Raw genomic sequence first — 15,434 nt, forward strand, 5'->3', positions numbered from 1 at the left:
TTGTGCATAAAATTAGAAAAGGGAAAAAAAATACTCCATTGTGATAGATGAGAGCTTAGGCCAGATGGCCACTGCAATCATCTTGAAATGTTGAAAATCTCTAAATTGGCTAATTGCCTCAGTTGTAGAATAGCCAGTATTGTCTAAATGTAACAAATGTGCTGTGCTGCTCAATCCCCAAATACCTGATGCCACCCAGAGTCCCTACTTCATTTGCATAATGCAGATTGCATATGCTAACCTTTCTATGATTTCTGTATAAATTTGCTTCTCTGCAATATGGAATAGGTGCCCAGTGTACTATCAATACTGTTGTGTATCTGGCTCAGAGATGGATGAATTCCATATGTGCTCTCTACATTCGGCAGAAGTTACTGCCGAATGTAGAGAGCTTGGGTGAAGTGGAGATTATAGGAACTTTTTGAAGATTTACTGGTGCTATTATGAGATCGGTGACACAGAAAAACAGCTAGCAGACCACGGAGGAGACATTTGGATCAACATGAGATATCGTCTCCTCAGTGGCCAGCAACAAGATTGAAAAACATTACCAATATGTCTCAAAGGAGATGGAAGGATGCTAAGAGTTCCATGTATATCCAACGAGAGAGGCTATTTTGATCAAGAACAGAAAAGAGATAGCTCTCTAGATATTGTTGGACTACAGTTCCCATTATTTCATGCTTTTGAATGGGTAAAACCTATGGGAGTTAGATTTAAACAACATTTGAAAGACCACATATTGTTCACATCTCCTTTACATAAAGTCCAAGACAGGGAACCTTCTTAAGCAGATTAGACTCTAGAATCTAAGATTAAAAATCTCCTCAGTGGGAATAGCAATGGTATCTTTATTCTCTTCCTATCTCACATTGTTAAACGACTGCTCACACTCATCCTCTGACTGTCTCCTCTTCCATTTTCAGCAGGTTTTCAAAACCTGCTCCAGAATCTATCACCAGAAAATGAATTTCATTTTGTGTTTGAGGAGAAAGAAATTTAAGAATTCAGCCCTAAAGTCCAAATATATATATAACATGAAATTATTGTATTAATTTTGGAATCTAGAGCAAGGAATTGTATTCATTCTACATTCTGTAGACGCCGTGAATGTCCTTTTTCTTTAGCTGAACTTATACATTTATCAAATGTTTAATGTTTTCTGTCCGAAGACTTACGCTGTATTACCAGAAATGATAACAAAAAAGAGAGGCATGTGTCACTAATTTGGATTTATTTATCTGCACAATAAATGCACTTATCAAATGCACTGACATCATGCTGCAAGTTCATTTGAGGTTGGTTAAAATAATCAAACAAACCAATGGTAACCATAGATCAGGGGTGTCCAAACTTGGCAACTTTAAGACTTGTGGACTTCAACTCCCAGAAGAGTTGAAGAGCTGGCTGGGGAATTCTGGGAGTTGAAGTCCACAAGTCTTAAAGTTGCCAAGTTTGGACACCCCTGCCATAGATGAAACAGTTTCACTAATGATTCTCTCTGATGCCATTGGCATGAGCGTCTTTATTTTGATATTCTCCTGTGCACTGAGGTCTTAAACAACCACAGGTTGGAGGGATATTACCTGTGTCCTGTGTGATTCTCTCAGCCCTTTCTAGTAGCCAGTAACATGACCTCCTTGATTTGGGTTTCTGTTTTCCTCAGCCTGTACACGATTGATTAGTGTTATTAACTCAATGTCAATTCTGTGATCACAGATAGATTTCCTTTGTTAGGTTCTGTCCCTAACTGGCCTTTCAGGTCTTCCCACAGGGAACTCATCACTGCTATAAATGAGTCCATCCACCTTGCTGCTGCTCATCTTTCCCCCCTTTTTTCTTCCATCTTCCGTCCCCAGCATTAGAACCTTCTCCAGAGAGCTAGGTCTTCACATTATGTCTATTGGAGGTTCTCAATCATCCAGGTCATGGTTGTCCCAAAGGTGCTTTTTCAACAGGCAATTAGACTTTGTTTTTCCTTGAAGATGTCTCGTATCTCATCCATCTCATGTCATCTTCAGTTCTGACGTTTTTGAAGTTTAGATGTTCAGATGTGTCTGAAGTAGGATAGTTTGAACCTGGGTTGATTTTTTTTCAGTGATGTATTGGTGTGTTTTCTTGGCTGCTCATTCCCAGGGTCCATATTTTAGACATGTGAAATAATGATGTAATAAAGTGAAATCTGTACAATTCGAATATTGTGGATTTTATACGACTTTCCTATAAAGGAAGAGGCAGGCATATCTAGATATTATGAGTAAGAGCAAGATGCAGAATCACTGTGAACCATCACATCTTTTACTTTGAAAGCAATATAGACTAGGGTTTATCCTCCCGGTAGATGAATATTCCAGAGGCACTGAGAGGGATAATGCTAAGATTTCTAGTGACTATGGAGAATTCCAGGTTAGAAAAAAGTGCGGAATACCACTTATCTGTTGAGCATGTTTCATTGTGATGTGTTAACTTGCTTTTATGAAGAAGATACAAAGCTGCCTGGATTTATCTCATTGGCTCTTGAATACATGAGATGAAGTGGAAATTAATTACCACCACTATGTTTGTAAATATAGTTGCAGGTCCAGAGGCTGTACATCTCAGTGGGACATTTTTATGTTTGATAAATTTCAGGGAAACATGCCTCATTTGATTCTTCAGAATCACCAGGATTAACTATGTAATAATGCATGGTTCCACTGGGAGGAAGAACAGTTCTGGTCAGCTTCCAACACTACTGAGTATAATACACAAACTCGGGGTTTTGGTTTTGCACTGTTGCTATAAAGTGGATTAATGAATTGAGTTTGCATTTTGGTACAATCCTTTATTTTCCCTCTGTCATTTAAGCTCCACTTCTAAGTCCTTGATTAACACTTGAGCAAATTCTTTCCAGTAGTTCATGCTGTAATACTTGTGTGCTAACTTGACAAGTTTTGTATGTACAAAATCCAGAGAAAATATGTAATAAATTTACAAACAGTGGATATAACTATCTGTCAACGTCATTGGCAAATACATGATTAGTCAAGTTACCATCACTGCCCCTTATTTTTGTTAACATTTTATTTGAGTAATTTTCAGAACTAAAGCATATGGTATTTCCATCTAAGGTTAGAGATGTACAGTTGAAGCAAGTTCGTAAAAGGCCCTTATTATCTGGACCACATTCTTGTAGGAGAAAATGCCAAGCTTTTCTTCTGGGTGTGTGCCTATGTGGTTTGGTTATGAAATTCTATTGTTACATGTTCTTTTAATGTATTACAAAAATGATTTTGGAAAAGTAGCATACGTCTTCATATAAAGCTACACACATTTGTTTAATTCTGCAGAATAGAGATGGCACTTCATAAGGGCTCCATAGTACTTCACAACAAAGAAGAATCCCTGTTTATGTAATGTCCCTTAGCTATTGTATTATTTAAGGAATATGTGCCCCGATAGTCCTCTCCAAAAGAGGAGTTACTTTCCATACTAACAAATATAAAAACATAATAACAATAATCAATCCTTAGGATCCATTTAAAATACATTAAAAGCAGCTGGAAACCCAAAAGAGATTAACTCTAGCAGTCAATAAATAAAAGGAAAACAGAGTAATTGGCTTGTTTCAAGTAGCTGAGCTCCAGTGAGATTGCATCTAAAAATTAGATGGCCAATCAGATATGCCCCAAGACAGTTTCAACACCTGGGTTGCATCCTATCAGTTCCTATGGAAAAATCCATAATTTGTCTTCCTTAATATTGGAACTGGGAAATGCATGGATGGATTATGGGAAGCTTTGGGTATAAAGATCTTTCTTCCCTGCATTTTGTTGTTGACCCAATGGAAGATTGAGGCGAATCTTTGCCATGGGAGGGAAACTGATTTTAAAAAGTCTGGGAAAGGAAGAAGAGATTAGTTTTTCTTTCAGTCCTTATTTCAGCCAGGCCAGTGGTGGGATTCAATTTTTTTTACTACCGGTTCTGTGCGCATGGCTTGGTGGGCATGGCAGGGGAAGGATACTGCAAAATCCCCATTCCCTCCCAATCAGCTGGGACTGAGAATAGATGGGGATGGGGCCAATCAGAGGTGGTATTTACCAGTTCTCCAAACTACTCAACATTTCCACTACTGGTTCTCCAGAACTGGTTAGAACCTGCTGAATACCACCTCTGAGCCAAGCATGGTGCTGGATTCACCAGATATCCCAAAACTGGAGAATCTGGAGAAGGTTTAGTGGGCTTGTCATGGCTACAAATGAGAGGAGCTAAATGCAGGTGTACAACAGGACCTCACCGTGATGCTTCTGAAACATTGGCCTTCTCTCTGCAATTGCCTGGAGATGCTGTGTAAACATAATCTCTTCCCTGAGCCAAAATCTCTCCCTGTTTGTAACTCACAAGTGGGTCCAAGCAGAACATTCCTTGCGCTTTGTGGATCAGGGCCAGCCCTGAAGGCTAGGAGTAGGCCCTTTTATGGTAGCATTTCTCCATTAGTTTTTTTTTTTTAAAAAAAAGCCGCAACCACTCAGCCCATAACAAAACAGAGGAGAGAACACAAACAGAGACCCTGGAATGTGTACAGTGTTGGCCAGGGAACAGTTAGGCAGCAGGGAGCCTTTGGGTGGGAAGGGAGATCAAATAATTAGGACTGCAAAAACCCTCTTCTCTTCCCTGAGTAGGAAGATAATACAGGAATGTACATCTGATGGGCAGGTTGCTGCATGCGGAGGGGAGAGGAAATGTTTCCTAATGAGCCTTGTTTGGTCACTTGAGTAAATTATCAGAGATGGTTTTTTTTTTTTTACAGTGGGTACAGCAAATAGTTTTAGCCCCAGGAAACATTCTTTATTGTGTATTTTCAGTGCTATCAGCTACTTAGCTACAAATAGCATCTGTAACTTTGCTGCAGTCTGAACCGAAGGTCTAACTAATGAAATGTAGGAAGTAGGAAAACAGTACTATCATCTCACTGTTTTCTGCCTTTCTCTTTATTTTAGCAGAAGGGAGACAGGTTCTTCTTGGGCTCAAAAAAGCCAATTCCAAAGACATCCTCCATGCAGTCAGTGGGAGTTACCCAGATACACTTTTGGTATGTTGATAATTTAATAGTGGCTTGCCACTAAAAAATTAATCTGCCCACAAATTGTCTGTTCTAAGGGTATGTAGAATTTATTTGTCTCTTTCTGGAGACCACAAATAGGACCTGGAATGCCTAAGTGTTTTAGTCCCATCTAAACACTTTGTGGAAACTGGCAAGACAGAGGGGAACAAAAAAGCATTCCTAGGGCGATTAAAACCTATAGAAATAGAGAAGGCATAGCTGAAAAGGTAATTATAACAGCTGCCACCTAAGGATTTTTATTTTTATTTATTTCTTGGATTTCTAGACCGCCCCCTCTCCCAAAAAGGGACTCGGGGCGGTGTACAGTCAATGCAGATAAAAATACAATCATAAAACAATTAAATACATTTGGATGGAGGAGATAGGCTGTACAAGAAATAAATATATTCTAAAACCCTAAAAACATCCCCAATTAAAAACCCAAACCCAATTAAAATAAATCCCCGGGAGGTAAAACTAAGAGAGTGCCAGGCCAGCTGATTGAAATAGGTGAGTCTTTAACTTTTGACGGAAGGAGCGGAGGTCGGTGGTGGTTCGAATGTCGGGGGCGAGGTCATTCCAGAGGGTTGGGCCCATCACAGAGAAGGACCTACTCCTTGGTGTCGCCCGCTGACACTGCCTAGCGGACGGCACCAGGAGGAGTCCCTCCCTGTGTGAGCGGATAGGTCGCAGGGACGTGTGTGGTAGGATGCGATCCTGCAGATAACTAGGTCCTATGCCATGGAGCGCTTTAAAGATGGTAATCAATACCTTGAAACGCACCCGAAAGGCCACAGGTAGCCAGTGCAGCTCGCGCAGGAGCGGTGTTACGTGGGAGTAACGTGTACTCCCCATGATAACCCGCGCGGCTGCGTTCTGAACTAGCTGCAGTCTCCGGATGCGTCCCAAGGGAAGCCCCATGTAGAGGGCATTGCAGTAGTCCAGGCGAGACGTCACCAGCGCATGAGTGACCGTGCGCAGGGCACTCCGGTCCAGTAGGGGGCGCAATTGGCGCACCAGGCGAACCTGGTGGAACGCCCCCCTTGCCACGGCTGCCACATGGTCCTCCATTGACAGCCGGGCATCAAGGAGGACGCCCAAATTGCGCGCCCGCTCCACAGGGGACAGTTGTTCGCCCCCTATGGCCAGCGATGGTGTCAGCTGGCTGAACCGAGGTGCCGGTACCCATAGCCACTCGGTCTTGGAGGGGTTGAGTTTGAGTCTGTTGTCCCCCATCCAGGTACATACCCTGTTTTCCCGAAAATGAGACCTCCCCATATAACAAGGCCAATCAGACTTTTGAGTGCATGCGCTAAAATACCCCCCAAAATAAGCCCTCCCCAAAAATATTGCAACACAGCAGCAGCCATGAAGTGACCATGCGTGCCGCCTCCTGCACCTCAAAAATAATAAGACCTCCCTGAAAATAAGGCCAAGCGTTTATTTCCGGGGTGAAAAGGAACATGGTAACAAATAATTTTAGGCCAGCCAATAGGTGCCCCAAATGGACATGTTACTTGTCTTGCGAGGTTTGCTCCAAATCTATTTTGTTGAATCTAATGGATTGTGATGTTCAAAGCAAACATTGTGAGATCCACCTGGGAAAAAAGGAAGGAAAGTCTTTTATGTCTAGCATGATAAGAGCAGAATGAAGGGCTTTTTTCCTCTAAACTGAAATTCAGTTTGCAGACACCACAGAGCAGCTCTGTTCCCTAAATTAGTATCAATACATTAATAGTGGATGTGAATAGATGCTGGATGCTTTTTTGAAGAACATAGAAAGCTGTCTGTCCAAATAATGATCCATTATGGTGGTTTCAAAGCCTTGTGCTCTGCAACTCAGGAGCAGGATATTATCCAGTATATAATGAAACTTAGCATAAAGGATTCATCTCTTTGCTCCTACCACCATTGTGGCATCTCATCAACCTTATGAAAAATACAAGTGTCACAGTTGTTTCAACCTGCGATGTGGCTAAACCAAGCCACCTTAGGTTTTATATTCCTGAAAAATTTAGTGATCATCCTTATTTCCTATTCACAGTATGAATATGCCCTGGTAGATAGTTTTATGTTAAGCAACTTCATAACATTGTCTTCATCTCTTTCCCATTTCATTGCTGAGGCAGCTTAAAGATATCTTAGGTAATATTTTCAGTATCTCCCAGCTGTTATGATTTGGGGTGCAAGCGTGGATGGTTGAAGCAATTATTTTTCAATTACTATTGGCTATTTTAGGCTGGAATTCTAGCTAGGAATTCATCTCCAAGGCCATTTTTGACTTGTACGGCAGCAGAGACTAGTAGACACCAGGTTCATGCAGGGTCATCGGTTCCATAATTTCTGGATCCTGTTTTTCTGAACTTCTAAGAACTATGTTAGATCTTACAGTCTGGCTATATATACAGGCATTCCTTGTTTAGTGACTACCTCATTTGTAACTAGTCACAAGCCAGCTATAATGGTGATGAAAAAGAAACTTTATGAACAATCCTCGCATTTACAACTTTTGCGATTCTGTAAAGCAAAGGAAAACTGAACTTAGATCATAAGTAAAATCATGATTTTGCTTAGCAACCACCTCACTTAATGACCGAGTCCCAATTGTGGCCACTAAATGAGAACTACCTTTTTATAACCAATCTGTGTAAGACAGGGGTGGGTTCCTGCCAGTTCTAACCTCTTCTATAGAAGAGGTTCCACAAATCTACAGTGCCGTTTAGAACCGGTTCCAGCTCTCCCCCCCCCCCCCCCCCGTCTGCACATCATCAAGATGAAGATGGAGAGGAGGAATTCTGGGAGTTGAAGTCCACAAGTCTTAAAGCTGTCACGTTTGAACACCCCTGGGTTTTTTTTTCTAAAGGGTTAGGGGTGCAAGGATCTTGTAAGTTGACAGTTTTAAGACTTGCGTGCTTCAAATGCCAGAGTTTTTGTGCCAACATTTTGGTTGCTAAGCAAGAGCGTTGTTAAGTGAGTTTCACCACATTTTACAAGTTGGCCACACCCACCCATGGCACATGGCCAGCAAGTCACTCCCACAAAGCAGGCCACACCTACAGAAGAGGTTCTAAAAAATTTTGAAACCCACCACTGGTGTAAGACCTAGCACAGTTAGGTTTAAATTACTACATTATGAAAGGATGGTAGACCTATTTTTTTAAATGTGGATTTAGTGCCCTGGGAAGAGTGCTAAATCTATGTTTCGAAGACAGGACTAGCGGTGTGCTGCATAGAGCGTTGAAAAAGAACCATGTTCTTCTGGTTGTGTTACTGATTTAAAATTGTACTCTTCACTAAGTTTGTTACTTAAGACAAGGGCTTGCTGGGGCAGCAAAATTGCTGGCATTCTTTTCTTTTGGCTCAAGGACTGCTAGACTGAACTTTCATGTGGCTGTCTGGTGATGCCCCTTTTGTTGTTGTTGTTGTTGTTTAAAGATATAATCCATCATAGGCAAGGGGGAGGGGTTTCTCTCCTGGCACAGCTCAGCAAACAACAAGAACATTGTATGGGGCAACACATTCACGCTTGCTTAGAACTGTCACTTGTTCAGAGGTATCCCAACTCCAGCGTGTTGCCTGACAGGACTACAAAAATATGACCAAGTGAAGAAACGTAAGCATTTCTCCTTCTTCCATCTTCAACTGACTAGCTCTTACTTTCTGGTATTAACTTCACTCTCCCTTATATGGCAAACGTATTTGTCCACTCATAGCCCAAGCAACTCTTATGTGTCCTAAGATGAACTGTCACTGCCTTTCAACTCTGCAAGCTTCTTATGGGCAGGAAATGCATGTCTTCACTTATGTACTCCTTTGGAGTGCTTCTTATTTTTCTGGGATATGATGTTATGCAGTTTGGTATACTAAATGAAACCATGTTCTGTAGTCTGTGATGTGGGAAGTCTGGGATTGTTTATGGAAGTCAACTCATGGATAAAAGAAATAGGTTATACTGTTTAATTGGGTTCTTTCTTTGTACTGCTGACATTCTCCCCATCACACCACCCAAAACTGGGCTTCACTCACAGATCTTCAGCATTGGGATGCGTCTTGAAAGCCTCTTCAGAATTTAAGAGCAGCATTTAAAAGTACTTCATTTGCAATAATTCATTACTGGCAGCTGAGTCCCCTAATGACACAGGCATGTGGCATTGGCAGATTGTTGTCAACAATTTATTTATTCCCCGGGTCAAAATCTGTTCATTGCTATTGCATTAAATGTCTTCAAGTGTTTTGGAAGGGGACATTTGGAATTTTGAATATGTGTTGTTAGTGCTCTCACAAATTGTTTGCTTTGGGGGCTTGCCCATTCACACAAAACAGTTGACTGGTAACCTAGCCAGTTACAAAACATCAGTTTACCAGACTTTTACCTGCTTGCCATTCTAGCATGTCATGGAAATCTCTGTTGGCCCTGCAAACACAGAAGTGGCTTGTCAGATTCCTAAACCAGGGGTCCCCACCCCCGGGCTGCAGCCCACTACTGGTTCTTGAGCCTTTTGGAAATGGGGAGTAGAAGTGGTGGGCGAGCACGCACATCCCCACTTGCACAAGAAGCGAGGGTGTATGCACATGCTCTATTTGTGTGAGCAGCGTGTGGGTGTGCCTGCCGCTTGCACAAATAGAGCTGCTGCACATGTACACACGCTTGTCCACTGTGCATGCAGAACCACCACCCCCATTGGTCCCAAAAGATGAAAATGTTGGGGAACTCTGTCCTAAACAGATCAACTCATTTTTTTTTAGTTCTAGACTGCCAGTAGAAAGAGGAGGATACAAGAGAAAATACAAAAAGTTGAGATAGTTTTATACTATAATGAGATGTAAGTGTGGAAAGGCTCTAAGAATACCTTTCTGGATACTGAATGAATGAGGACATAAGGCAGTGGTTCTTAACCTTTTCTTCATCAGGGACCACCTTTAAAATTTTTGTGGCCACAGACCATGGCCACCGACCCCCCCCCCCAGGTTTAAACTCAAGGTTTAAATTATAACATTTCTTCAAGTCTTTGGCAACTTCTTGTGATGACATCAGTCGCCCCCTCCCCAAAGGTCTGCGGACCACAGGTTGAGAACCCCTGACATAAGGCATTATAGTGACAGAACACATAGTACTGTGATGGGAGTAGAGTAGACATAACGTTTTTGGTGTTGTGTTGCCTTCAACCATGCTCAGAAGATACATGGTTGTCTGACCATGTAGCCAGACATACCTACATAATCTGGCAAAGGAACCTGCATCTATTAATGAAGACGCAAGAGCAGTTTGTAAAACAAAACGTGATTAGACTTCATGTTCTTTCTCAAGCTAATCTATTGATGCCCTCTGCTGTTTGGAAGTCAATAACTTCATTTTTTCTTTCTGTAAACAGTAAAGATTGTAAGCAGTTTCCAGTACAAAAAAAGGAGGGGGGAAAAAAGAAAGAGAAAAGAACTGGCACATTATAGAAGAACATCTCCCAAGGACCAAAAGGCCAAATGCAGTTGCCTCTGGAAAGGATTGAAACTGAAGTTTGGCTGGATTTGATGTTTACATGGCATTTGTGGAAAAAAAACACATACCTCCCCTGTCCCCTTTTGTTCTATAAGCATTCTGTAGCATGGGGGTTCAATTAAGTGGACATGAGACTTCTCTCAGCTGAGACCAACTTTTTATTATTATTATTATTATTACTTATTTTAGCACTCAAATAGTTTTTCCACATAAAGGGGCCTCTGGGGATCGGATGAGCTAGTGTGGAAGAGGCCTTCTAGCTCTTCTAGAGAGCCCGTGTGCTAGGAAGGCAATAGGGAAACATTCTTTTAACCCTTAACTTTCCCCCACCCCCGTCCAAATAATTCCCTGAAATTCATGCATAATGATGGTTCAGGAAGAAAACAGCAACCCTGATCAAAATCAAAATCCTAGTGAAGAATTCTCAATATTTAAATATTAATACTAATAACATATTTTGATTACTTCAGTGGTGGGATTCAATTTTTTTTACTACCGGTTCTGTGGGCGTGGCTGAGTGGGCATGGCGTGGTTTGGGGTGTGTGGCTGGGTGGGCGTGGCAGGGGAAGGATGCTGTAAAATCTCCATTCCCTCCCCATTCCACTCCAGGGGAAGGTTACTGCAAAATCCCCCTCCCGATCAGCTGGGACTCGGGAGGGAGAGAATAGATGGGGGTGGGGCCAGTCAGAGGTGGTATTTACCGGTTCTCTGAACTATTCAAAATTTCCGCTACCGGTTCTCCAGAACTGGTCAGAACCTGCTGAATACCACCTCAGGATTACTAGATTATGACATGCATATGTAAGGGTTATTTGTCAACTCTGAGATGATGTGGGAATATGTGGCTAACAAATTCATACCAAAAACTAAACCATGATCCACAATCTAGGGTGCTTGAGGTCTCTGGCTATCATGTTCTAGTGGAATTCAGTGCCTTCACACCACTGTTATTTTCCTATATTTTTCCTCATCTTAAGAAGTAGTCATGACTGCAAGATGAAGCAGGTTTGTTTGTTGCTTTAGAGTGGTATTGTGAAACAAACGGATATAAAAGAGAGATTGCAGAGATGTTTTCTGATCATTGATCCAAAACAACATCTCGTGAGCAAGGTATGCTACTATTCAATATTATATTTTAGAATGTTAGAAATATCAGGACTTGTACAAAAATATTCACAGGACTTTTCCATCTCTTTACTGCTTACTAGAAGATCCGGATGTACTTGGTGTATGTCCGCATACCACCATAGATTTCATTGAATGGTTTTGGAGCCATCACATGCTCCCTTTCTTCATCTTCCCATTCTGAAAATAAAAAGAAAGGAAGACTGAATGTAAGCCTCGTTGAATTTAATAGGATATAAATATAATAAGAATAGGTTTTGGTGGCTAGATGCAACACTTTTTGTGTGTTCTATTCAGAGACATGATAGGCAAGAGACTGACACAGTGGTTTTCCCCAAACAGGTTGCTATTTCCCATTGCATTTTATTCTACTTTTATTTTTGTTGTGACATTTTTAAAAATAATTTATGTTTGCTTTTGTTTTCATGGTATATGAAGCACATAGGTGCTATTATTACTAGTACTGCAATTACTACTATTATTTTTCAGCCAGACATTGGGATGTTTTTGAAAGCTGCCAGTAAAATTTGGCAATAAAAGATGAAAAAAATGGGGTTCAGGGTCTCATCCAAGCCCATAATTTTAAGTCCTGCCTTATTGCCAAGCACTGTAGTTGCTTTCTTTAGAATTGTAAAAAAACTAAAATAAAGAATTAAGTGTTAAAACTGCTGTATCCCTCCTTTTGCTCAATAATAATCTAGTATTCTTATAATACTAGACCTCTGGCCTTGGAAGTCATGTTGTCTAGTGAACAAATCCTCTGGAGTACAGCCTTGATAAGCTTTCATTCAATCCTGGGCAGTTGCTTGAGAAAGCAAATGTTGATTGGTTCTTACAGTGTGGATCACTCAATCAATGTACATTTTGGATCCTTTCCAAAACACCTATTCTGAAATCTGCCTGAACGTTCAGTTACTTTAGAGGGAGCCAATAATTTCTATGCAGATAGAAAAGCTCAACATCAATGTTTGGTGTATTTGGTTTATTTTGGACACCAAAATAAGTATTTGAGCCAGTTTGGTGCAGTGGTGAGCCATAGGTATAGAAACCAGGAGACGGTGAGAGTTCTAGTCTCGCCATAGGCATGAAAGCCAACTGGGTGACTTTGGACCAGTCATTCCCTCTCAACTCAACCACCTCATAGCGTTGTTATGAGTGAAAATGAGGAGGAGAAAGAATTATGCATGTTTGCCCCCTTGAGTTACTTGGGACAAAAATCAAATAAGTAAGTAAGTAAGTAAGTAAGTCAGTAAGTAAGTAAGTAAGTAAAGAAATAAAGAAATGTGACTGCTGTTAGATGGTAAGAGGGAGGTACATCCAGTGTTCAGGTGAAATGTGTGTTATCTTGCTTTTTTCTGTGTTACAACTGCTAATGTTGGGTCTCCTTTGTGTCTTGCTCTTTTAGGCTGCCACACCTTGCATGCCTGTTGGCAATCATGAGCTGGTAAGTGTGTTTCCTTTTCTTTTTCTTTGTGCCTTGCTTTTATCTATTGTAGCTCATTTTTCTGCCCAGAAAATTGCCTAAAGCACTTAACTGTTGAGATGAAAGTTGGTAGGTGAAGTTTAGGAATTAGAAGAGACAGCAACTTGTTGGAAAAACACCCATATGCATGCACACTCTGCTGCAAGTTTGGGTGCTCTTTATTTTAAATGGATTTTTCTGAATGTTTGCAAAAATACTCGATTTTCAATATTGATCTAGATTTACTCCATGCCATTTTGGTATATTTCTAAAGATGCTGGCTGAGAAATCATCAGATAGCGTATTCAAGTCCATTCTTAGATGTGGAAGCTGGCTTGGGGTCTTTTTGCCACTTTTTCCTTTCTCTCTTTTAGCCTAACTCAGTCTTACAAGATTTGTGTTATGGGAAAGATAAGAGTCTGGGGAATGTGCGCTCCTGTTGTAGAAAGAAAATGAAGGCAGGAGATGATGATGATGATGATGAGGAATGTGTTATACACAATGAAGTAACAAAATGCCAGGGAACTGTTATAGACCCAGCAAGAAGCAATATTGTCTTTTTTTACCTCTCCCCCTCCCTCCTCCATGCCAAAAATAATTGAAACTCTGTCAAGATTTGCCTTGTTTAAGAGATCCTCAGACATTCTCTCATATTACGGCTGAGAACTCACAGTGGCTCAGAAGCCTAATATTAGAAAATGATACCCTGAGATTTCCTGGGTAATATAAATCTTGGTTGGTGAGTTGGGATGGAGCCCATATAAAATCTTCCCTATATTGGATATTCTCAAGTAGACAACAAGCCATAAAAACAGATTTCCAAGAATTCCAAATCTTTAATAAGTAGATTTATAGTAGCAAAGGTATGCTACAAAATTACAAAAGAATGCCAGTGATTGCCCAATAACTGCCCATGATTGCCCAGTATTCAAGGTTTGCAGTGAATACAAAATTCAAATTATTGTGTTTCTCTTGTCTATGTGATACAACGGCCTAGAAACCACTCCCTTTTCAACAGGAGGGATTGTAACTACTGGTAACAGACCATTTCCTTGGGACCATGTGAGAATTTAATTGTTACATACTGACAGAAAGTATAGTAGTTTCCACCAAGGTCCTCTGTTCCGGTGGGAACTATATTCAAATCTGATTGGTTGAATGGTCGGTCTGACAGCTCCCTATAAAAGGGCTGCTGCCAGACAGAGCCTTTGTGGATTGTACATAGTTGTCACTTAATAAAGGGATATTTGTTGCTGAACCCTGAGTCTGTCTCATCCATTCACCCTACCTAACATTAATGTCTCAATATTGCTTTCAAATCTTCCTTGTTGTAAAAAGTTGTTCAATTATTGGCAAGTGACACATGTCAACAATCCATTGTGACAGATCAAATGTAGATTTTAGGTATTCAGAGATAACTTTCTTAACTCTGAAAAATCCACCATTCTTCATGTCATTACATTTTAATTAATATCTATAAAGGAAAGAAAAACACATGCATATTTAATACTGCAATCTATACAGGGTCATATTAAAAATATTCTTGATTTCACACTAAAATGTGGCAATAATAGCATAAGTTCAAATTGTATCTTAATAAGCCATCTCTTTGAAAGCTTTAATCAAGATAAACGAAGTGGTTGGAACACAACCTAAAACCACAATACTGTACTAATTAGTGTTGTGATTATTGCTATTGGAAATAAATTCACCTTTATTCCATTTTACAGAATAATCAGGCAGGATGTGAAACGTATATATTAATGAAATGAGAAATGTCCTATTGGCATAAATTCTGATTTATTCTCGTTTATAGAATAATCAGGGTATGGAAATCATGTATTAATGAAATAAGATTAGGAATAGAGAATTTTGGTCTATCTGTAAAAGTTACCATGTGATCTATATATGGAATTTTATTCCCTACACTCAAGTCTACTCACATTAATGTTTTCAGTGTTTTTAATTGTCTAGACAAGATGTCCTTAAGCCATTAAAAAGGGGGCATTTTTGGTATGTAGCTCATAAATTTCATAAAGGAGAGGCACACCATTAATCTTAATTCCTGATTTAGGAACTGAGTAAATTATATGATTCAAGATCTGAGTAAATTATATTACAATACAATACAATAGTAGAGTTGGAAGGGACCTTGGAGGTCTTCTAGTCCAACCCCCTGCCTAGGCAGGAAACCCTATACCGTTTCAGACAAATAGCTATCCAACATCTTCTTAAAGACTTCCAGTGTTGGGGCATTCACAACTTCTGGA

General features: G+C 40.4%; 1 protein-coding gene across 10 annotated transcripts in view; it reads left to right on the forward strand.

The window, feature by feature from the left end:
* Positions 1-15,434, forward strand: part of TNS1 (tensin 1) — a 401,394-nt gene that overhangs the window by 235,317 nt on the left and 150,643 nt on the right. For all 10 annotated transcript variants that reach the window (XM_081935971.1, XM_081935975.1, XM_081935973.1 and 7 more), the window contains one exon: positions 13,108-13,146. In XM_081935971.1, coding sequence (XP_081792097.1) covers positions 13,108-13,146 — 39 coding nt within the window. The remainder of the gene's footprint in view (positions 1-13,107; positions 13,147-15,434) is intronic.

The sequence above is a fragment of the Natrix helvetica genome, assembly GCF_964273705.1.
Source record: "Natrix helvetica genome assembly, chromosome: 1".
Lineage (NCBI taxonomy): Eukaryota > Metazoa > Chordata > Lepidosauria > Squamata > Natricidae > Natrix > Natrix helvetica.